The following is a 24207-nucleotide window of genomic DNA, read 5'->3' on the forward strand; positions in this document are numbered from 1 at the left end:
GTTTGCCTTGACTCACGATGACCGGCATTGACTCACCCCCGGGCAGTCTCAGCTGACCCATTGAACGGGCCTGCCCTGTAGAGATGACCACTAGACCGGGGTGCAGGGGGCGGGTACCACCACTTCCTGTCGCGCTGCCCATGTTCTATGGGCCATGTTTATGCCCGTGGACGGGCCCAAATGGGGCATTTCTGCAGGACGGAGGGGAGCTGGTAATTAGTTCTTTGGTCATAAATATTCTGACCGCTTGACCTATGCATCTTACTCATGCCAAACTCATTTTTATAAATATTCGTTACCGGTCCCATATTTACGGCCATTTTTGACCAGTTCAATGTTCCCATCGATTGGCAATCACAAGTTCAGAATTATGTTCCCCACCCCACCCCTCCCCCGAACAGTTTGATCATTAAGCTGAAGCACAAACTCTAGTCTACGTACGTGAGTACTTAAGTCACGTTGTATTTAGTCACGTGAGCGCGTGCTGACAGAAAGAAGGGAAATAACTACGAACCAGTCTTACACGGTTTAAAAAATTTAAAAACCATCCTTTTTACAAGCTTTTATTTAACTCACTTCCTCGTCAGTCGACAGTCTGTCTAGACCGAAACGCAGGAGTGAAAATTCGGAAACTTCTACTTGACCGATACGATTCACACTTGGCACGTGGGTCAAGACATGAAGACAATGCAATCTGAAACTAAATTTGACTTCATTGGATGCCTAATTGATTTTTTATGAATTAATTAAAATTTGGACCGAATTAGTAGGCATGTCTAGCCAACCACACCACACGCGTCATCAATAGCTGCGCCATCACGACCACGTAATGGCTGCGTTCAAAAACCATTGCGCGCCTACTGAACGTGATATTCAGTAGGCGCGCAATGGTTTTTAGTCATGTAACTCTATTGTAGATAAAACATGTAAAGTACTGAAAAAAAAATTCATAAAAAACGTTTTAATAACAAGCTTTTATGTAATGATGCACTAAAAAGTAGAAAATAAATTATAGACTACTATTTAAATAACTATAAAGAAAAGCGTGGGTGTCTTCCTTAACATTAGTAAAGGTATCCAATAGATACTAAAGTGACCCACGCTTTTCTTTATAGTTATTTAAATAGTAGTCTATAATTTATTTTCTACTTTTTAGTGCATCATTACATAAAAGCTTGTTATTAAAACGTTTTTTATGAATTTTTTTTTTACAAGCTTTTATTTAACTCACTTCCTCTGTCGTCAGTCTGTCGTCAGTCTGTCTGTCTAGTTCGAAACGCCGGAGTGAAAATTCGGACACTTCTACTTGACCGATACGAATCACATTTGGCACGTGGGTCAAGACATGAAGACAATGCAATCTGAAATTAAATTTGACTTAATTGGATGCCTAATTAATTTTTTATGAATTAATTAAAATTTGGACCGAATTAGTAGGCATGTCTATCCAACCACACCACACGAGTCATCACGTTCAATGGCTGCGCCATCACGTTCAGTAGGCGCGCAATGGTTTTTAGTCATGTAACTCTATTCTAAAAAAAACGTGTAAAGTACTGAAAAAAATTCATAAAAAACGTTTTAATAACAAGCTTTTATGTAATAATGCACTAAAAAGTAGAAAATAAATTATAGACTACTATTTAAATAACTAAAAAGAAAAGCGTCGGTGTCTTCCTTAACATTAGTAAAGGTATCCAATAGATACTAAAGTGACCCACGCTTTTCTTTATAGTTATTTAAATAGTAGTCTATAATTTATTTTCTACTTTTTAGTGCATTATTACATAAAAGCTTGTTATTAAAACGTTTTTTATGAATTTATTTTACCATTTTACTTCGGTGATAAAGAATAGACTATAGAAATGTTTGTAGTTAGAATATTTTTGTATATAGGATAAGGGATCTAATAGTTAACTCGCGATTATTAAAATATGTAACACATGTGAATGTTATGTGTGCATATTTTCATTTTAGGAGTCACCGCTGTTAGATTTTAAGTAACACAAGATCTGGTAGAGTTGACTCTAACACGCTGGTAGAGTTGACTCGCGGATAGTCTCTTAACATAAGATGCTGATAGAGTTGACTCGAGTTGACTCCAACATGCTGTTAGAGTTGACTCTAACACGCTGGTAGAGTTGATTCTAACCCAAAATGCTGGTAGTCCAACACGCCTAGGGTAGAGTTGACCAAGTGCGACGAATCTGACGAGCCCATTAATTTATTTTCTCTCCTGCTGAGATTGGAATCAACAGAGCATACACGTCTTTAGAACGAGCCGGAAGTCGGCACCACCAAATGGGTTCAGCGTCGCCGCCCATGGTGGGAGTTGTTGTGGGGGGGGGGGGGGGGGTGTCAGAGATTTATATCGCCGCCCAAATCCCAACTAACTGCCAGCCATTTTTTCCGCCCGAGCTGACGGCCATGTGGTCCTGGCCACTTGACGACAGTATCCCATGATTCATGCGCTAACCGGATGTGCAGATGTCCGTATCTATTCCTGCTATCCGTGTGAAGGAATGAATTTACCCTCGATTTCACCGGGATATTAGGATAAGGGCTTTCTCCACTGAACGCCATCTTTACGTTGTTGCGTTCAACCGTACTGTAATCGATACCACATTTATCTCGATCCTCCCAAAAGCTGAAGCAAACTTAATTGGCAAACATAAACTCGATTTCTATAAAGGGATCGATTCCAACATGTCTTCCCTATTTCCCGCAGCAGGGTGGGGCACTGAATATTCCGGTCCTCAAACGTGGGTCAGTTCTAGAGATATTCTGTGGCGAACCCGGCTGAGGTCTTAGGATCGAATCCAAGTTCTTCTATTAAATTTCTCGGTGTGTTATCACAAATGCCCACACAACAAAGTTACCAGGGGAACCGCCTCATCCAGCTATCACCCCCCCCCCCACACACACACCTCACACACACACACCAAAATATTAATTAGTCATCGCATATTTTGACGGCGCGTCCCCTACTTTAGCCGCCCAGAATACCATGTTGGATCAGGCCTGGGTACCCGACTATTTAATGCCGGTCACCACTTAATTAACCTCGTGCTGGCTCTAATTTGATCTCTACGTCATTTACCTAGAGGAATCCTGTCTCACAGCACGTGATGGACCCAACGTCTGTCTGACATTCAGTCTGTCAGACAACCAGTCTGTCGGGCCAGTCTGTCTGTCGGTAATTCTTCTGTCTGACATACCCGTCTATTTTTCAGACCACTTCCCAAATCAGAAACATCCTGGCGTCTTATATTTCTCCAATCAAAATATTTCCTGATGAGAGTAATTAAAGTAATTAGCGATTCATTTAACTTGGGGGTAGACCACAAAGCGGGCAATTAGGCCGGGAAATATTCAGGCCAAGCGGGAACAGCCGGGAATCAGGTTTGTTATCGCTCCACCTGGTCAAGTCAACAACGCTAAAACAGTGCATCCATAGGCAGGGCGCTCGAATCCTGCAACAATGGCCGACCTCGCGAGATCGACAGCCTAAAAATAAACCTCAGGTCACGAGGTTTTTAGGTTTGGTAAACGATTCTCGGGCGTAGCTAGAAGGCTGGGTGCTATGTCATCTAGATAACGGGTGAGAAAACAAACCAGAAGATTCTAGAAGTTGACCGATATTTATTCAGGTCAAATCTTCAAATTTTTTTGTTAGCATCATCTCGACTACCTAGCAACGTATCTCCCACTTTTACCGTCAAGCGATCGCTTTTCCCCCGAGAAACGTGCACAGCTTTCACCGTCTTCCACCTGTTCTTCCTTTATCGTCTGCAGAGGTTGATTAAAAAAAAAATAACCAAGAAAAACTAAATTTTACGAAAGTGCTTGAACCATAATAATTGTTCCAGAATACCCTCCCTCCCCCCCCCCCCACTCTTTACTACCACCACTTGCCTGTGAACAGCTAGCCCAGTCTTCATTATTTTTACAAAATTCGTTTTAGCGAGCCAAGCAATTTTCAACTTCATTAACAACGATAATATCTAAACCGTCGAGTTGGGGAGGGGGTGGGGCGACTACATAAAAAATAATTATATTTTGGTTCCTTTAAGTCACAGGCATTTTTTTGAGCACCTGATTTAGGCGTGTGAGATATTTAATGAAATAATTAGTCATCAATAACAGAGGAAATGAAATTAGTTGTAGGAGCCGTGTAAGGGGGGAGGGGGGGGGGGCAATAACGTTAACTAGACGCTAAAGTGTCTTTCATTTCTCCCATTGAATTAGCCCCAACGCGTTCGCGTGAAATGTCCCTTTAGAAAATTGTCTGGAGATTTCTCCCAACAGCTAAAGGAACGAACGACCAGAAAATTCCAGAAATGTTTGATGTACATTTTTTTTCTCATCTTGTTCATCATCTGGACACGCCCCTTTTTCAACACCCGCACACCAAACACGCCCCCTTTTTCAACACCCGCACACCTAACGACGTTCTCAAATTAGACTTTGGGCTTTTGCCTTTTTTAAGATTTGTAAAAACATCTCTAACGTTCTATGTAGAGAACCCCACGAAATCAAACTCTAGTCGAATAGAACGAGTTTCTAGTATTTGGTATTCTTTCAGGAACATTTCGCAAACTGCCCTTGTCGCTTTGTGTTATGTATTAATTATTTAAACACCCCTCCCTCCCCCATCCATACATTGGTACAAGTTGCATACCAAACCCATCTTAACACATGCAGACTACCAGCCTATTTTCTTGGGCAACAAATTTACCTTCATTACAGTTTTATTTTTTTAACAGCACAGTCCGTATATTAAGCTACCTAAACATGATGTACTGCATATAGAATATATCTCTGCTCATGTTCTCTTCTATTTACCTGATGAGTTTGTTTTGTAATGTGTATATACTCATATGACTCACCAAGTACCTTTTAACCACTATGACAGATCTAAACTATTATCAACGTTTCTAGCGAGAGTTGTTTTATTGTGTTTCTTTACATTGATTTGAGTGAATGAACGGCGAGCAAGATGGCTGCCCACTGCTCCACCCCCCCCCCCCCCACAGCCCCAACGGGAAGTTGTCCAGCACATGCACTGATGTCCACATGAAAGAGCCCGGCGATAAAGGTCACCCCAGCCCCTGCTCGCTATTAGGGTCACCCCAGCCCCTGCTCGCTATTAGGGTCACCCCATCCCCTGCTCGCCATTAGGGTCACCCCAGCTCCATCTTGCCATTAGGGTCACCCCAGCCCCATCTTCTGCTCGCCATTATGGGTCACCCCAGCCCCATCTTCTGCTCGCCATTATGGGTCACCCCAGCTCCATCTTCTGCTCGCCATTATGGGTCACCCCAGCCCCATCTTCTGCTCGCCATTATGGGTCACCCCAGCTCCATCTTCTGCTCGCCATTATGGGTCACCCCAGCCCCATCTTCTGCTCGCCATTATGGGTCACCCCAGCTCCATCTTCTGCTCGCCATTAGGGTCACCCCAGCTCCATCTTGCCATTAGGGTCACCCCAGCCCCATCTTCTGCTCGCCATTATGGGTCACCCCAGCTCCATCTTCTGCTCGCCATTATGGGTCACCCCAGCCCCATCTTCTGCTCGCCATTAGGGTCACCCCAGCCCCATCTTCTGCTCGCCATTAGGGTCACCCCAGCCCCATCTTCTGCTCGCCATTATGGGTCACCCCAGCCCCATCTTCTGCTCGCCATTATGGGTCACCCCAGCCCCATCTTCTGCTCGCCATTAGGGTCACCCCAGCCCCATCTTCTGCTCGCCATTATGGGTCACCCCAGCTCCATCTTCTGCTCGCCATTAGACAAGGGTCACCCCAGCCACATCCCCTGCTCGCCATTAGGGTCACCCCAGCCCCATCCCCTGCTCGCCATTAGGGTCACCCCAGCTCCATCTTGCCATTAGGGTCACCCCAGCCCCTGCTCGCCATTAGGGTCACCCCATCCCCTGCTCGCCATTAGGGTCACCCCAGCTCCATCTTGCCATTAGGGTCACCCCAGCTCCATCTTGCCATTAGGGTCACCCCAGCCCCATCTTCTGCTCGCCATTAGGGTCACCCCAGCTCCATCTTGCCATTAGGGTCACCCCAGCCCCATCTTCTGCTCGCCATTAGGGTCACCCCAGCTCCATCTTGCCATTAGGGTCACCCCAGCCCCATCTTCTGCTCGCCATTAGGGTCACCCCAGCCCCATCTTCTGCTCGCCATTAGGGTCACCCCAGCTCCATCTTGCCATTAGGGTCACCCCAGCTCCATCTCGCCATTAGGGTCACCCCAGCCCCATCTTCTGCTCGCCATTAGAGTCACCCCAGCCCCATCCCCTGCTCGCCATTAGGGTCACCCCAGCTCCATCTTGCCATTAGGGTCACCCCAGCTCCATCTCGCCATTAGGGTCACCCCAGCCCCATCTTCTGCTCGCCATTAGGGTCACCCCATCCCCTGCTCGCCATTAGGGTCACCCCAGCTCCATCTCGCCATTAGGGTCACCCCAGCCCCATCTTCTGCTCGCCATTAGGGTCACCCCAGCCCCATCTTCTGCTCGCCATTAGAGTCACCCCAGCCCCATCCCCTGCTCGCCATTAGGGTCACCCCAGCTCCATCTTGCCATTAGGGTCACCCCAGCTCCATCTTGCCATTAGGGTCACCCCAGCCCCATCTTCTGCTCGCCATTAGGGTCACCCCAGCCCCATCCCCTGCTCGCCATTAGGGTCACCCCAGCTCCATCTTGCCATTAGGGTCACCCCAGCTCCATCTCGCCATTAGGGTCACCCCAGCCCCATCTTCTGCTCGCCATTAGGGTCACCCCAGCCCCATCCCCTGCTCGCCATTAGGGTCACCCCAGCTCCATCTTGCCATTAGGGTCACCCCAGCCCCATCTTCTGCTCGCCATTAGGGTCACCCCAGCCCCATCCCCTGCTCGCCATTAGGGTCACCCCAGCTCCATCTTGCCATTAGGGTCACCCCAGCTCCATCTTGCCATTAGGGTCACCCCAGCCCCATCTTCTGCTCGCCATTAGGGTCACCCCAGCCCCATCCCCTGCTCGCCATTAGGGTCACCCCAGCTCCATCTTGCCATTAGGGTCACCCCAGCTCCATCTCGCCATTAGGGTCACCCCAGCTCCATCTCGCCATTAGGGTCACCCCAGCCCCATCTTCTGCTCGCCATTAGGGTCACCCCATCCCCTTCTCGCCATTAGGGTCACCCCAGCCCCATCCCCTGCTCGCCATTAGGGTCACCCCAGCCCCATCCCCTGCTCGCCATTAGGGTCACCCCAGCCCCATCCCCTGCTTGCCATTAGGTTTTGATTAAAACATTCGGGGAGCCTTGTGAATATATTTTTAGTGTTGAAGGGGGTGGGGGTTGAGTGGCGGATCATAGATGAAAGCGGAGATAATGAGGTGCAGGCTTGGGGCAGAGGACGAATGGATGAGGAAAAAATTCAATTAATCAGTTTTCAAAACCGTGATGCTCATTTTTTTTTTACAGACATTACTAATTTTATCCAAATATTTGCCAATTATTGTTCGGGGATTTATGCGTTAGGCATCCGGCCATAACGCGCAATGGTCAATGAGTTGTAAGAAATTGTGATGGTCAATTAGCGTAAAAAAATGTAATGTGTAGCGTGCTTGTTCGAGCGTGTCACGTATTAACATCTCGGCCAGTCACCGTGTCATTGTGGTCACGTGGTGTGCAAGCTCACTTCTTGTTTATGTTCTATATTTAGACTACACCGCAGTCGGCTAAATTCTCAATGGGCAGCGTAAACTCGAAGCTTTAAAATCAGTACATTTTGTTTTTACTGCATTGTCTGCATTCCTCTGTTGTTAAAGGTTAGTTTAAAAAGTTAGACTACCCCCCCCCCCCCCTTACCTCAAAACAATATAAATAGTAACATTTCAAGCGTTCAAGCAATATGAAGATTAATAGCCCATAGAATCGTTGCCAACACCAGTCAAGACTTTAAACCATTGCCAGGGCTTTAAAGATCCGTGAACCGGAAGTACTCTGTTCTTGAAGTAAACAAAACAAATCAGTCAAACGATTCATTTTTTGAGGGCGGTTGGTGAACATTTAAAAGTTGTTCAAGTGAAATCTCGTGTGGGTAGCCACTTGTGGCACCCCGCAAGCTGTCGAGGGATGAGGTAAAATATAAGCCGTGACAGAATGACTGATGGAAACAGGAGATAGACAGACAAACCACATGTTGCTCCAAATAAAAACTGATTGCAAGGGAGGCTATTCCAAAGGGAGATAATTATCTACTCGACTTTCTATTATCGATTTTTGCATTACGAAATTTATGAACACAATGTATTGTATTTTATTACAATCACGTGACGGTTTTTTTTGCCATGAATATTTTTTATGAACGTTATTTACAGCCCCTCTGTCGGCACGGACGGTTTTCGTTTCTTTTAGCAGCTACTCTTTTAATTACATCCTCCCCTGTTTTTGTACCACCCCACAACCTTGACCTCAAGTGTAATTTACATCACCATCTTGAACTTTGACATTATGTATTTCAGAGACAGCAAGATTGCGCAACTGTTGAGAGACTCTCTAGGAAACCTTTCGTGTCGCACGTGCATGATTGCGCACGTGTCCTCGGCCGTGCCGCACTACAACGAGACCCTGCAGGTCATCCAGCTGGCGGCACGTGTCCATAGGATGAAGCGGCGTAGGACCAAAGTGAGTGCTCACTCCCAGTCACCTCCAGAACCTTAGACACTTAGTTGACATGTGAACGTCTGTAGACATCCTGATGGTTTCATAGCATTCTCAGACACTCCCAGTCACTCCAATACACTCACAGTCACTCTTGTACAGTCCCAGTCACTCTTATACACTCCCAGTAACTATCCTACAATCCAACACAAATATCAAATATTGATTTTTTATTTTAAATTCTAGATTATTTTTGGTCTGTTTAATCTTTAAATAGCTGCTGGTATATAATTAAAGCTTATAGTTAAAATTGAAAACAAAATTTGTGAAATATGATCTTGATTAGAAATAAAAGATATCAGTTTAGCTTTATTTAAAACCAAGATACAATTAACATTTGTTTGAAACAAAGATGAAATTAAATTTGGAAACTTTTAATTTCAGTTTTCTAGTACCAGCTCTGAGGACAGTTCAACTGATGGTGATGTCAAGTTCAGACGTCCGTACAGGGGCCTGAGGATGGGAACTCTGAGGGAGGACGTGCTCTATTCCTCCTCTCATTCAGACCCTGACTACACGTCCAGCAGCGAACAGTCATGTGACACTGTCATCTACATAGGGGCCAACGGCCAGTCCCTGAGTGACAGAGAACTAACAGACAATGAAGGGCCCCCTAGGCATGTGCCTAGGACTAACCCACGCCTTCCCAGGAGACCCAGTGGGTCAAGGTCGTCTGGTGATGACTCTGACAGTGGTCGCAGTGTGAGAAGCCTTGAGTCCAGACTCCCACTAAGAACTATCATGTCCCCTCCCCCCGGTGCCTCTATGAAACTAGGGCAGCCCCCATCAATGCCTGGGTCCCCCAATCCAGGCTTGGTCAAAATGGGTCACAGAATGGGCATGCACACAAAGATGAGTGCTGATGGCAGACTGGCCAACACAGACAGTGCCGCAGCAGGCAGCCCCTGGCAGGAGAAGCCTACCAAGATTCACTGTCATTCATCGCAGAGCAAGTTGGCCAAGGCCATCCACGATAAACAGCAGCCGTTGGAGGGTGAGCAGTGGATTGATGGCCCCGGAGCGGCCATTTACCCAGAGTCCAAAGCCAGTGAGCTCTGGGTAGATGGGCCCCCAGCCTTCGTAGTGCAGCAGCAGCCCCAGTCCGTGCTGACAGCTGCACCCTCAACTCGCACCGAGGGGCATCACAGCCGGGGAGAGACCGCAGCCCACCACCACCATCACAGGTCTGATTCGTCTTCCCGTCGTGTTGCCTCTAAGAAGGTGGACGCGGAGGAACAGTGGGTGGACGGCCCCAAGGAAATGGTCAGTGGCAGCAACCCCTCCCAACCCATGCACACATGCAGCAAGACAGAAGCCCCCAGCAAAACTAGCCACCCAGCCAAATGTGCCGGGGTCAACGAAAAAGCTTTAAAACAAGCCCTGGTTAAACACATCATGGAGGTGAAGGACAGACCTGACAGCACGGTCAGTGTGGACAGCGACACGTCCATGGTGGTTGTTCCTGCTGAATCTCGTCCAGCCAGCTTCAACAGTGATGACCAGGCCAAGTCCTCTGGCTCCAGCAAAGATGCTGTGGACGTGCGGTCAGATCTCAAGCAGGATGCCTCATCCAGTCCTATGGTGTCCAGCAAAAAACAAAAACTCTCAGAGCAGAAACCTTCCTCAAATCAGTCACTCTCTCCTAGTCCTTCCCCAGCCTTAGCTAGAAAGTGCAATAAAATGGAAGCTCCAAAACTGGTGAAAGGTCAGCTGCCTGGGTCAGCCAGCCCCACCCACAGGGTGGTGCAGTGGATCAAGTCTGTGGCCACAGAGCAGAAGGAACCTTCCAGCACCCAGCAGGCCCAGCCTGTCAGCACTTTGTGTAATATTTCTATGGCGGATGCCGAGACCAACACAGAACATGATTCAGATTTCGAGAGAATGGCGGAGGAGAACGGCGTCAGGTCTGACAGTGATGATGGGGCAGATACTCTGGCTGTGAACAAGTGCAATATGATCCTGGATACCAGTCTAGACAGCAGCTTTGATGCCTCCATGCTCAACCGGGAATCTATTTATGAAATGGAAGTGGACGAGCATTTGGAGCACATGAAGACCAAGGATGGCTCAGGGCTGGCCGCTGAGCTGGACAACGAGACCTTCAGCAGCTTATCCTGCAGCAACCACGATGATGTTGAGAGAGACCACCAGAACGCTGAGTCTGAGTCCCTCCTTGTCCAACATTCTAAAGCTCTGACCGAGTCCAAACAAACTGCCCAGCTCAATCGCCATTTAGCCCGCGGCTGCCTCAAGAGAGATGTCTCACCTGCCCTCTCTGATGCTGACCAGGAGATGCTTGAGGTGACCAAACCTCTACTCAGTCGTAAACCTGATGGAGCTTCTAACCCTAACCTAATGAGAGCCTTTGAGGAGGAAACACTTGGTAAAATGCATGTCAATAATTTAACCGGAATGTCTGTAGAGGCCATGTATGTCACGTCTGATCCTGATTTCCCATCCAAAAGATTGGGGCTGGATGAGGACGTGCAGTCAGGGAAAGGTGACGGCCATGTCTCAGGGTACCTGCCCTCACCAAAACTTGGCACCAAAAACAAACCTCCACTTCCAGCCAAGCAGTCTCCTGTCATGAAACAAAGTGGGCTTCCCAAGCCCAGCTCTAGTCCGCAGTCCTCCAGCCGATCAATCTACTGCGTGGCCAAACAGCCGGCTGCGGTGGTCAAAGACAGCCCACAGAAAGCTGGCAAACACCCTACGGCTGTGAGTCCCAGTTTAAAAAGTAAATTCTCAAAAAATGACAAGGCCTGCGCCTCATCATCGGGTACATCCCCCGTCTCCTCCGCCACTTCCCCCGTCTCCTCTGCTACATCAAGCCCTGTGGTCTCTAGCACTAAATCATCTCCAGCTCAAAAGCCAGGCAGCAAAAGCCAGAATGGCTCCACCAGCAAATTGCCATCATTTTGCTCATCTCGTACATCCTCCCCATCAACAAAAGACAGCAAAGCCAGAAAAAAGGAAACTAAAGCTGGCAGTGGTAGAAAATTATCCGAGCTTGTCCACAGGGGCAAGGGAAATGACTCTGACAGTGGAAATGATAGTGGAATAGTTGCCCATGAAAAGAAACTGTTATCTCCATATGCCACTGTGACTAAGCCGAGGACCCCCAGCCACTCAAGCAGTGGACATGGCAGTGATAACAGGTAATTCAATCTTTTAATAACCCCTACAGTAAAACTTTGTGCTTCAAATAATTGAGTCAATTACTTGCTGTATTTCAATTATAATTTTATTATTTACTGAATTTATTCAAGTACAAAAACAATTATTTTATACCATACACAGCTTCTTAAGAAAAATGTTCATTAAAAGATTTTGTGCAAGCTTAAATTTAGGACAGCAAAGTCCAGTTTCAAGACATGAGTCTTAATAAAACAAATAGTTTTATCAAATGCATGTACAAAGTCATTTTTAATCACTGGGTTTCCTATAATTGTTTAAAATTTCTAATTAGGTTAATTTCCTTTGTGTCTCGCATTTTTGCACAAACTTTATTTTCCAATTGGATAATTTACTTGCTAGTTGCACATTTACACTTTCTAACTGGGCAAATTTTATTTATAGCACAATCAGCACAGAGGTCCACCCTGGCCACTCAAGACCTTGCACCAAGACTGAGAACCTACACGGGGGAACCAGCAGTGGGTATGAGAGCATGCTGCGAGACAGTGAGGCCACATGTTCCTCATCAGGCCATGAAGATAGCGCAAGTGAGTCCTCATCAGAATGCAAGAAAGGTTCCAAAAGAAAAGGTATTCTACCATTGCAAAATCATTTTTATGCCACATTATTTACAATTTTATTAAACCTACCACAATTTACTTTCACTAAAAATGTATGAATGTTTTATATGTGTGTATATGTATATATTTAAACGCATTTAAAAAATCATTAAATTAACCTTTTTGAGGAATTAATTAAACAATTTCAAAATCTAGAACTAAATTGATCGCACATGAATGTATTTCAAACAAATTAAAATATTGCATCTTAAAGGAACTAGAAGAAGTCGGTCAGCCCCTGCCCATTCTACAGAAAGTTCCCCGGCCTCCAGCCAACCAAGTCAGACAGGAAGTAGATCTGTGGGGTCATCACATAGAGCATGGGTGGACACCAGACATTTGTACAAAGTCAAAGATGAGCCTCTTGAGTTAAAGAAATATGACCCTGATGAGGTGGAGAGGTTAGGCCGGAGGAGGACAGATGATGAGGTTAGTTGACAGTTTTCATTTAGATGCTGCTAAATACAAAATGTACCTGTATACCAAGCTAGCTTATTTCATCTAAAACCTAGGGTTACAATTTGTCTTCATGGAAAGTAGTCTACTAAACTATATCGGCCTACACGCTTTGGAAAATTTGCTTAGATTAGAGCATTTAAAGAATGTTTTACTAGTGTGTTCATTATTGACCAAGTCACTTCTTCTATTAATAATTATCCTTACTAAAAAATATGTGAATTAGTGCTTAAGGTGTTTTAATAATAATGATGAGAAGGACTTTTTAAAATTGTGACCTACAAACTTGCAGATACAAGCTCTACCTGACAGCAAGCAGAGAAGTGCAAGTTCTAGAGAAGATGATGGAGATGAAACAGAATCCAAGGACCGGATAATGATGGAGAGAAACGGCTGGTCTTTTGATTGTAAATTTCTCATGTGTTTCTCTTGTAAATCCAGACAAAGAGGGACGGATGTATAGACTTTAATTTTACCACTGCTGTCAACTATGTGACACAGGCAAAGATAACTCTAAAATATTGTTTTATTCACGGATTTGTAAAAAAAATTTCCCCACCAAATTTTTTAAAATTTTGAAGCAAGTTTTGACCAAATTGCTAATTGGAGGACAGCTATTTTTTAATTTTAAAAGTTAAACTTTCTCATTACATTTTGCCTGTATTTCATAAAGTTTTATATTAAAACTTGTTTTTAATTTTGCTTAATCATTAAAATAATTATTTTAATAATCTATGCAAAGAACGCACATTTTATAATTTGCATTAGTTTTCTTTTTGTACTGTAAAAAACTTCCTTCTAAAAATGACAGAAAAGTGGCATAGAAAAAATGATCCAGTGTATTCTAGGTGCATCATTAGGTCTAACATCATCGGTCAGTACTTGCCTTACAACTTACGAGCCCCACACCACTGAGACTACCAGCATGAATGAGATCCAACGCAAACGATAGGCTGGTTACCTGGATTTCACACTTGAAAAGATTTATGCAACTTTCACCTAGATAATTATGTATATGATCTGTAACTGCTGTTCTGTTATTTAATTTATATTTGTGTATTTGTACCATTATTTTAACATTTTTTGTTTGCATAATAATTTTGTTTGGTGTAAAGATTGTTTAGCCTGGTAAGACAGACTGCTGAGTGTGAAAGTATTGGGTAGTGCCACGTTGTAATTAATTCAAATGTAACTATTCCTATTGATGTACAATTATTATCAAGAGAAAATATTTAAGCAAGTTTATGTAGTATCCTAGACAGCGCAGTCTAATGATAAATTCGCTGTCTAAACAAACTGGGGTATGTGGGCACTCAAATTTTTTTTTTTACTTTTTCCTCATAAGCCATAAACTTATTGTAAATATCATGTCTATCCAGCAGTCAGTATATTTACAAACCAAATATCTCAGCTCAAGACTTATAGAGCTTTCAAGTGTTTAAACGTCTCCCTGGTGTATATATATTCAAGTACTCACTTGTCTCCCTTGCTCTTTGTATGAAAGCACAAATGTGCTAAAATTATCAATTGCTTCTTTTAATCTGAGGTGTAAACATGCTTAGAATTGCATTGTTTTAAAATGCAGTAGTTGAAAAAGTGTTGAGAAATACAAGAAACTAGTTACAGCTTGCACAGGTACTACCTAGTTCTCTATGTCTAGCCACGTTTGACATTGTTCTAAGGTGAATAGTTCTAGTCCTAGCTCATCCTGTTTCTGTAGCTAGTTACGGTTCATTTAACTTTAACCAGGGTTCATTTATTAACCCTACCAGTACCAATTTAGTAGCCCCCTTACAATTTCTCTTTCGCCAAGCTATTTAACCAAGGCAGCAAAGCTTTATCATTGTCATGATCATCAGCAAATAAGTGGGCTGACAGCTGTCATCATTGACATCTATGGCATCTACAACTGACATCAGGCTATGACTGACTGTCCAATTTTGGCTGCTATGACATTGACTGAACCTGAAAAAACTTCTTGCAGTAACGTACTGACTGGTGGGTTCAACCTTGTAAATATATAAATAAACTCTCCCTAGAGAGTCAGTCTGTTAGAATTGTGTCTTCCCTGATAGTCTGCTAGCACACTGTTTTTATTACATGTTCAATTAGCATGAAGGATCAATTCAATGTTGACAAAATATTTATTTATTAGTATACCTTATTATTTCAATATTGTTCTCTGAGAATTATTTTTAGAATTGATAAATGAAGCAGGTGGGTTTTTATTTTTGGTGCGCTCTGTTGTCAGACATCTCTCTGCAACAGTCCATGGTGCAGACACTTTAGCTTAGTGAGCCTTTATTTCTACCGCAGTGGATTGTCCTTTGACTTGTAAATACATTGGTGTCAGAGGAAATGGTCAGGCATCTGGCTCTGTCATTGACACATTTATAATTGACACATTTTGACATTTCGAATATTTTTTAAAAATTGAAAAATAAAAATAATGCAACTGAAACTTGAAATAAAACTGTGCAATCAATTTGTTTTATTGTTGTCAACTTTTTTTTATTTTCATGTGGGAAGAATAAATGTTAATTTAAATTTTTTAACTGCAGTAGAAAGCCATGTGATTGAAACATTGGCTCAAATAGGAGAGGCCATTTGGTAATTATAGTTCATAAAAGGTATAAACTAAAGCCAAGGACACACTGTTAAGTGTCAAACAAAACTTTAATAAAATGTTTCAAACTGGCTCAACAGATCTTGTGCAACAGCAGTGTCCTTTTATATTGTAAGCACTACACAAAAATTACTATCTGTGATGCTTTTTTCAATCATGAAACTATAATGCAGCATTCTGATTTCAATGACCCTAGGGCACACTGGACGACCTCGTGTAGACACTATAATTGAAAGTGTGCTGTTTACTAGAATGTGTTACTTACAGTACACTTCTACTGAATGATAATGTAAGGTAGACAACCTACTGTGGGTTTTTTTAACACAGCATCTGGCAATTTTAAAAACTGAAAATTCTTGAGCCTCAAGTTAGTTAAGTAAGTAGTTTTTTTTTATACAGCTGATTTTTAAAAAAAATTAATGAAAGTCTATTTGGTATAAAAATTCCCCACATTAACTTCTTTTATGCTTGTTTATTGTGACATACACATTTTTAAGAGCTATCTAATGAAATGAACAATGAATAAAATTTTTAGGGTTTATTTATATATTTAAAATTTAAATCATGATATCAATAGTTACAAATACATTCTCCTTATTTCAAAGACAACCGACAACAATCATTTTAAAACTTCCTACAATGGTGTTTCTGACAGAGTTAAAAGTTTCAGGTGTGTTCAGGCTAGCTGTACAAAATATTCAGGCTAGCTGTACAAAATATTCAGGTTAGCTGTACAAAATATTCAGGCTAGCTGTACAAAATATTCAGGCTAGCTGTACAAAATATTCAGGCTAGCTGTACAAAATATTCAGGCTAGCTGTATAAAATATTCAGGCTAGCTGTATAAAATATTCAGGCTAGCTGTACAAAATATTCAGGCTAGCTGTACAAAATATTCAGGCTAGCTGTATAAAATATTCAGGCTAGCTGTACAAAATATTCAGGCTAGCTGTATAAAATAAATGTATTTACAGACCCCAGGGCTACCTACAGCAGACCTGTGACAACGAATACAACAACCACATCATGTAGAGCTCTGGCGATAGTTTGCTGTTTCCAATACTTTCTTTCCACACATGGCACATATTCCTGAAACAGACAACAAAGTCAGTCAGACAAGTTTTTTCTCTACTCACTACAACACAAGTAACAGAATATTTTGTTACACTGACCAGTATAAAAATAAATGTAGCCATGAATACAAACCACTCTACTTACAAGAACATTCTCTTGAGCTAAACACTTAACAATAAGAGCAAGAATATGCTACTTCAAACAAAGAGCCCCATTAGAAAAAAGTATTACCTTTTTTATAAGCACATCCTGAAAAAGAGTGACATTTCTTAGGTAAATACACAATGTGAAGTTTGGTACAGAGGGGGTACAAACAAGGCAGTCAAATTAAGATGGTAAACAAATTTAGTCATAAACATAAACCTATCTAAATGATAGAGCTAAGATAATTTAACACATTAGCTGTAACTAAATGACACAGCTAAGATAAATTAACACATTAGCTGTAACTTAATGACACAGCTAAGATAATTTAACACATTAGCTGTAACTTAATGACACAGCTAAGATAATTTGACACATTAGCTGTAACTAAATGACACAGCTAAGATAATTTGACACATTAGCTGTAACTAAATGACACAGCTAAGATAATTTGACACATTAGCTGTAACTAAATGATAGAGCTAAGATAATTTGACACATTAGCTGTAACTAAATGACACAGCTAAGATAATTTGACACATTAGATGTAACTAAATGACACAGCTAAGATAATTTGACACATTAGATATTATAACCTATGTAAATGATAGAGCAAAGTTAATCTGCTCTTGGCGTACCTTGACAATAGTGAGATCCAGGCTGATGTACAGATGTTTTGCAAATTCGACATTTTTCAAAGCTAGTCTGGTAAGGATTAAATCTGTAGAGACAATAAAAGAAGCAGGCAGTTGACTAACTTACTACTTGAGTTCAGTTATTATAAAAATACACATATGAATTTATGAATAAACATTTATTATAGTTTGTACAAAAGGACAATGCAGTAGAGAAGAGATTCATGTTTGGCACAGATGTCAATAAAAGGATCTAAGTCAGAATTATGGCAGGGCCAGAATTATGATGAACTAAAAAAAGCTGCCACTTTTTCTGATTATCTTTTATCTAAACTTATGCTAATTCTCACCTGTTTTTCTTGGCTGTGAGGGCTTTATTTTCCCCAACCTTCCTGCCTCCCCCTTCTAATGAAAGAAAGAAAAGCTCAGGTGAGACATTCTAACCAATATGTCAACATTTTCTTGTCCCAGTTTTCATAATAACTATTGTTTTATTTACTCTTTACAACGGAGTAAACAATATTGTGCAATGTAAAATAGTGTTGAAATTGTGAGCATGGTTTTTAAAAACGTTTTTTCTAAATAAGAATTAGACATTAAAACTGTATCAGACTAACAACAAAAGAATTTTAAAAATTGAGAAAATAGCTAGCTCAGAAGAAAAGAGAACCATAACCATATTTTGCATAATCTTAAGCCAGATTTTCAAAAGCATGAAATTTTAATGAAAATGTTAGTCATAAATATGTATTTCTTTTACAAACGAATTAAAATCAATGAAAAATATACTTGAGTAGTTAAAGGCAAGAAAAAATGGAAACTGATACTTAATAACTTAGTATTGTTGTTGACCATTAAAACTAATCCAAACCTAACACTTAAAACTTTTATAATAAAAAGCTTATAAGTTTAAGTGCACTGAAAATAAGAAAATAAAACAAACTTGCTTTCTTCTTTATAAATTTGTTCTAAATGAAGCTATGACTAAAACTATTTGCGTTAAAACCCAATCAGTAGCTAGTAATTTCTAAAAGACAATTACCTGCCCCTTTTTAGTCAGTAGTTGACACTTCGGGGAAAAATCCCTCAGACGTGTAATAAAGTTTATTTTTGTAAACAGGCTCATCGAGCAATCATTAATACTTAAATTTGGTATCTACCCTTCGTTATGACAACCATTTAATTAATTTTTTAATCCTTACTTGAACATTTAATGAAATAAAAAATTAGATATTTTTGCATCATCATTAAAGACAAATGTATCTGGAGAGTTTGAAGAAAATTGCTGCATTTCAAGTGATTAAAAAATAAGTAATAAAATGTGCAACAACCCACTAACAGACATTGTAAATTACATAAAATACACTAACATAATAATAATTAGAAGAAGCACTGATAAGATGTAAAAAATGAAATACAAATTTTTAGCATCATGATGTTACCATTAATAAATAATACCAACCTGTTGTGTTGCGTGCACCGCTTTTCCATGGGTCTGGTGTAATTACTTTACCAAGCTTTTTTTGACCTGTTCATTGAGAAAAAAAGAGTCATCAATATTTAGATTTGTTGCTTCATGCAGCACACACACCTAGTAGGCCTATATTATATCAGAGAAAATAAGTATTATTATTAAAGCTGTTAGTTGTACTACATCAAACACCAAAAATGCTCACAAAATACTAACCCCTTAATAACGTACTCTATATCTAAGTATTGTATTAAGCTCTACTACATCTGTTAACCACATTGACAAAATGTATTAAATGAACCTCTTCTTAACTTATGAACGACGACAAGTCTAAGCCTATAAATAACTTAAGCTGTTAATCTACATCACACATAAAAAATGTTCAAAAATATTAAATAATATAAAAGGGCTCATCCATAAACTACATGCTTTTTAAACTATATTTACCTTTTTTCAAAAGAAGTCAGACCCACCCACCACCCTAAAATTAAGTCATAGCTCTGCCTACCACACCCCCTCAAAATTACAATTTGTTTATTAGAACTGTGATTTCTAAATAAATTTTAACTGAGTTCAGTCCACAATGAGATTTTGGATTTTCACTCTTTTAAAATTACAAACAGGCCTAACAGCTTAATTTCAATTTCAAACATTACTTTTAAAAATCTAAATTGAGTAGATCTATATGAGTATATGGTATTCGGTATACGGTAAGAGACTCTTCTGAAAATAGGTGTGTTGGGGAAGGTATTGGTAATGGTAAAATTGGTATTATTAGATCTAGCATTATGTATGATTGTAAGTAGTTAATCAGTTATAATCTCAGGTTTAGTGTTATGGTTAGAAATTAAGGTTATCATTGAGATTGAAAAGTTGGTTGCCTAAAACTAACAGTAATCTAAAATCTAATAAACCAGCCAGCAGTCAAAAGGACATGCAAGAAAAACTAAATGCTATGATTTTTTACTATGAAATGTATAAAATTTTCTAGGCCAAAACTAATAGTTAAATAGTAGGCCCCTAATACAAATGACTTTAAAAAACAACATAGATCTACTAGTAGTAGTTAGTAGTAGTAGTAGGTAGCAGATAGGTCTATTAAATTAATTTATTAGGTTAATAAAGTTCTAACATCTATCTAGAATAAAAATCTAGAATCTAGATAAGATCTAGAAATAGCTGATAGATCTAGAATTCTAGATTCTATCTAGATTCTTGGGTAATCTATCATTTTAGGTACATCGGCCAAGGCTAGTAATGTGCGAGAAAGGTGGCTCATTAATATGGCTTTAATTAATACAAGAAGTAGGCCTATATTATTATATTTTTTTGTCAAATATAACAGATAATTGAATAATAAACCAAAAGCAATTTTTAAATATATCAATAAAGGCCAGAAATTGACTTTAAAACAGCCTTGTTTGCGAGCAAGATTTGCTATATAATATATAAACTGCGGTTAGAGTGGTTTCCCCTGAATCTCTAGCTAAAAATGTTACCAAAAAACTTAAAGAAGATGGCCTCTAAAGTAAATGAGCTTGGTTGCATCTGATAAAAACATCGCTAATCTTTATTTATTAATAATAATTAGGGCCTACTGAAATGTCTAAAGGGGATATGCGCGGAAAAAAAATCACAAAATTTCTTTGTTTTTCGTCATGATGGGTTTTTTGCACTTTTGGATACTTTGTCCATTTTTGTATAAAGAAAATAATAGCTTTAAAGAGAAAAAAATATTTTATGTGTTTGAATTACGATTTTTATGACCCTATTAATTAAAAATAATCAATTTTTCCCAATCTTACAAGCTCTCTATGAAACGTTTTATAAAGTTGGATTTCTCATGTATCTAATAAACTTAATTTCCTACATCTTGGAAACACCCAAAGCTTACAATCGGCTTTGCAGTTTACACCCATATGGTACTTTCCTGACCTAGTTTTCATTACTTTTTGCTGTTTTTCTCAGTTCGCATGTTTTTAACACTAAAAAGTCTACTACTTTTTCATTTATTAAACAATGCCAACCATATTTTCAGTAAATGTTCTTGATGCAAAAATACAACTTTTGTCACGAGGGAATTGTGATGGCTTTCATAGAAAAAAAGTATTTTGTAATTAATATGCACATTTTGAAATTTTTTTAATACTAAAAAGGGTACGATTTTTTAGACCTTGTAAAATTCTTACTAGTAACTATTTCAAAAAGTTGTCGTGACAAAAGTTTTAATATATACTGAAATATAAGCAGTGTAAATTTGATTGCTATAGGTGCATAAATAAAAAAGCCTTAGTATTTTTAAAAGTATTGAAAAATTCAAAATGGCGGATGTTTTTGGGGTTTCCATGACAACCACATTTGTTTTCGACCCTTTTTTTTTGCTGTTTAATACTTACTTTTATATGCCAAATATGATAAAAGTATTCAAAAGGCTTTAGATCTTAAACTGTAAAAAATAGAAAAAAACATAGCATATCCCCTTAATATATTGTTTAAAAACAGGTAAGCCTACATGAATAAAGGGTTGAAATATTTCTATAACTTTTACAACATAAATCCTGGTAAAACTCCATTTTAGCATATTTTATTCCCCGCTTCACGTTCACCTCCAGTTTAGCGTATTTTACTATAAACACAACTGAAACACACAAAATTGTTAGGAAAACACTAAGACTAAAGCTAGATCTACTTTTTTATGAATGTGATTTTTAATTAGAAAAGGTAAAAAAAAACAACATAAAAAAGCATTAGAACAGTTCCAATTAAATAGCGTGTGATCGTCAGCGGGAGAAAAATCCTTACACGGTCGTGGGTTCACCGTGAGTTTAATTATCAGCATACGTCATAGCTCGGGCAATAGCTGGTTGAAATTGTGTTGGCCTCAGTTTTTTGGTCATTGTAAGTTCATTAATGTTTATTTATAGTATCATGCCTGGGAGATACTTGTAACAATACAAAATTAACCGCCTTTGCAGCCAATTGTGAGGTACATTTACGTACTTCACCCATTGCCATGAAAATCCTTACACACGAACATAGCACATTCAATATTCTAAATTTGGATTTTTCTCAAGTTTTTACAAAAGTAAATTTTAAAATTATCAAAATCAAAAACAAAGTCAGTCTCTTTGTTTTTTAGCGCAATTTCCATTCTGGAGAATTGCGTTTATTAACCCGTCATTTCTGGATGTATGAATGAATGGATGGATGGATGGATGGATGTGTGTCCGCAGCTTTAAGTCGTATCTCCTCCTCAACGAAGCAATATCGATGACTAGTTCCAAAAGCAATTATGTTAAGCAAGTTACGAGGATGAACATAGGCCATAAAAATTACGGTTCTTTCATGGATTTCCCGGAAAAGCCAAAAAACCTCGAAAAAAAGCAGTTTTTGGCCCATATCTCGGCAACCAGACCACTAAGCGACTTGAAACATGTACCAATCGATTCCTGCCATAATTTAGAACAATATTGCCGAAGAAAGTTTTCAAAAATATCCTTTCGTTCGGTCACAAAAAAAATTTTGAATTAATTAAAATTTGGACCGAATTAGTAGGCATTTTTTCCAACCACACCACACGCGTCATCACGTTCAATAGCTGCGCCATCGCGTTCCATGGCTGCGCCATCACGTTCAGTAGGCGCGCAATGATTTTTAGTCATGTAACTCTATTGTAAATAAAACATGTAAAATACTGAGAAAAATTAATAAAAAACGTTTTAATAACTAACCAATGGTTTTACTAACCCTGCTCTTGATTTACGCTACGACAGAGCTATTTTTAGATAACATAAGGAAATTGCGCTAAAATTGTCACTAGACTTTTTAATTACCTTGTTTATTCATTTGTTAAAATAAAAATACAATACAAATAAATAAAACGTGTTTTCCTAATGTTTTGGTGTGTTTCCGTTATTATAATAAAATACGCTCAACTGGAGCCTCCAGTCTGGAGGTAAACGAGAAGCGGAGAATAAAATTATTAAAATACGCTAAAAGTAAAATAGAGGGTAATCTATCGTTTTGGGTACGTAAAATCGCCCGCGGCTATTTATGTACGAAAACGTTACCTCATTGTCAAGGCTTTAATAGAAGTATATTGTCATACTTTTGTGTCAAATATTATAGATAAATGAATAATAAACCTAAATCAATGGCTAAATATATCGATATAGGCCAGAAATTAACTTTAAACAGCAGTGTCTGAGAGCAAGGTTTGCTATATAAACAGCAGCCATTTGTAAAATAGAGTGGCTTCCCCCTGAATCTGGCGCTAAAAGCTTATAAAAATAAAACTTAGACAAGATGGCTGCTATAGTAAATGAGCATGGTTGCATCTGTTGGAAACATCGCTAGTCTTCATTTATTACGGAAAAGTTTTAATTCAATTGTTTAAAAACAGATACATAAATGAATCAAGGAAACATTTTTGTATTTTTTAATACATAAATCCTCCTCAAAATGTGAAATAATTATTAAAATTTAAGGAGTCACCTGTTTTTCACATTACAAATCGCGGGCGATTTTACGTACCCAAAACGATAGATTACCAAATAGAGTTTTACCTAAATCCTTCTAAAAATGTAAAATAATTACAAAAATTTGACGAGTCACCCTTTTTTCACATTACTAGATCTAGCCTCGGCCGATTTTACGTACCCCCTAAAACCGTAACGATAGATTAAATTTTATTTAGAATCTAGATCTAGAATCTAGATCTAGATCTAGATCTAGATTCTAGATCTCGATTACCGGGCCGATTCTTGACTGAACTAACTACTATCTATAATAATACATACATTTTTCGCAAACCATTGCTGTAAAATGATAAAAATCCACCTAGTGATCTATCACATATATTACAGATTCTAGATTTAGATCTAAATCTAGATCTAGACTTTAATCTAAAAAATTATGTTAGCTTTTTCAGTTGTGGCCTTCTAATTTTATGAGGCGGATGTAAACAATTTCCGTTTCTTTGGGTTATGTACCTTTATTTCTGTTCTAATTTGGTTTTCGTTTAATTTAACTTAGATTATATAATTTTAGATGTGTTGAGACCTACACAATAAGCTTTAAATTTAAAGTTTTGGATGCAAAATTAAGTTACACAACCAGAATGTGTTTTAATGGCTTTTTTATTTTTCAGTGCATGTCTAATAATTAAAACTATAATTAAACAGTGTCTCAAGTAAGATAAAATAGCACGTAACTTGGCTGCGCTATTTAGTGAATTTAGGATGTGAAGATTTTTGGCGACATTTGACAATGAGTTAGAGAGTGGCTAAC

The 24207-nt window shown here is 39.6% G+C and overlaps 2 protein-coding genes across 4 annotated transcripts in view; one reads left to right on the forward strand and one right to left on the reverse strand.

The window, feature by feature from the left end:
* Positions 1 to 15449, forward strand: part of LOC131953407 (kinesin-like protein KIF26B) — a 183052-nt gene extending 167603 nt beyond the window's left edge. For 2 of the 3 annotated variants that reach the window (XM_059316569.1, XM_059316570.1), the window contains exons 15-19: positions 8517 to 8679; positions 9100 to 11873; positions 12295 to 12482; positions 12727 to 12941; positions 13261 to 15449. In XM_059316569.1, coding sequence (XP_059172552.1) covers positions 8517 to 8679; positions 9100 to 11873; positions 12295 to 12482; positions 12727 to 12941; positions 13261 to 13431 — 3511 coding nt within the window. In that variant the 3' untranslated portion in view covers positions 13432 to 15449. The remainder of the gene's footprint in view (positions 1 to 8516; positions 8680 to 9099; positions 11874 to 12294; positions 12483 to 12726; positions 12942 to 13260) is intronic. The other variant, XM_059316571.1, reaches the window with a different exon arrangement.
* LOC131953408 (cysteine-rich PDZ-binding protein-like) lies at positions 15448 to 23882 on the reverse strand. The gene is made up of 6 exons (XM_059316573.1): positions 23718 to 23882; positions 18910 to 18975; positions 17798 to 17852; positions 17451 to 17533; positions 16900 to 16917; positions 15448 to 16683 (listed from the first exon to the last, which is right to left on the reverse strand). The coding sequence occupies exons 1-6, from the start codon at positions 23731 to 23733 to the stop codon at positions 16619 to 16621; spliced, it is 303 nt and encodes a 100-aa protein (XP_059172556.1). The 5' UTR covers positions 23734 to 23882; the 3' UTR covers positions 15448 to 16618.
* Between the last annotated feature and the right edge of the window lie 325 nt (positions 23883 to 24207).

Source organism: Physella acuta, unplaced genomic scaffold (genome assembly GCF_028476545.2).
Source record: "Physella acuta isolate Inbredline_101_S28 unplaced genomic scaffold, ASM2847654v3 ptg000920l, whole genome shotgun sequence".
Classification (NCBI taxonomy): Eukaryota; Metazoa; Mollusca; class Gastropoda; family Physidae; genus Physella; species Physella acuta.

What these genes read in the sequence shown, in the direction of transcription:
- LOC131953408 (XM_059316573.1), bottom strand. An exon ending in CGGTGCACGCAACACAACAG is followed by an intron (nt 17,853 to 18,909) that starts GTTGGTATTATT and finishes TTCTTTCATTAG; the next exon opens with AAGGGGGAGGCAGGAAGGTT. An exon ending in CTCACAGCCAAGAAAAACAG is followed by an intron (nt 17,534 to 17,797) that starts GTGAGAATTAGC and finishes TTGTCTCTACAG; the next exon opens with ATTTAATCCTTACCAGACTA.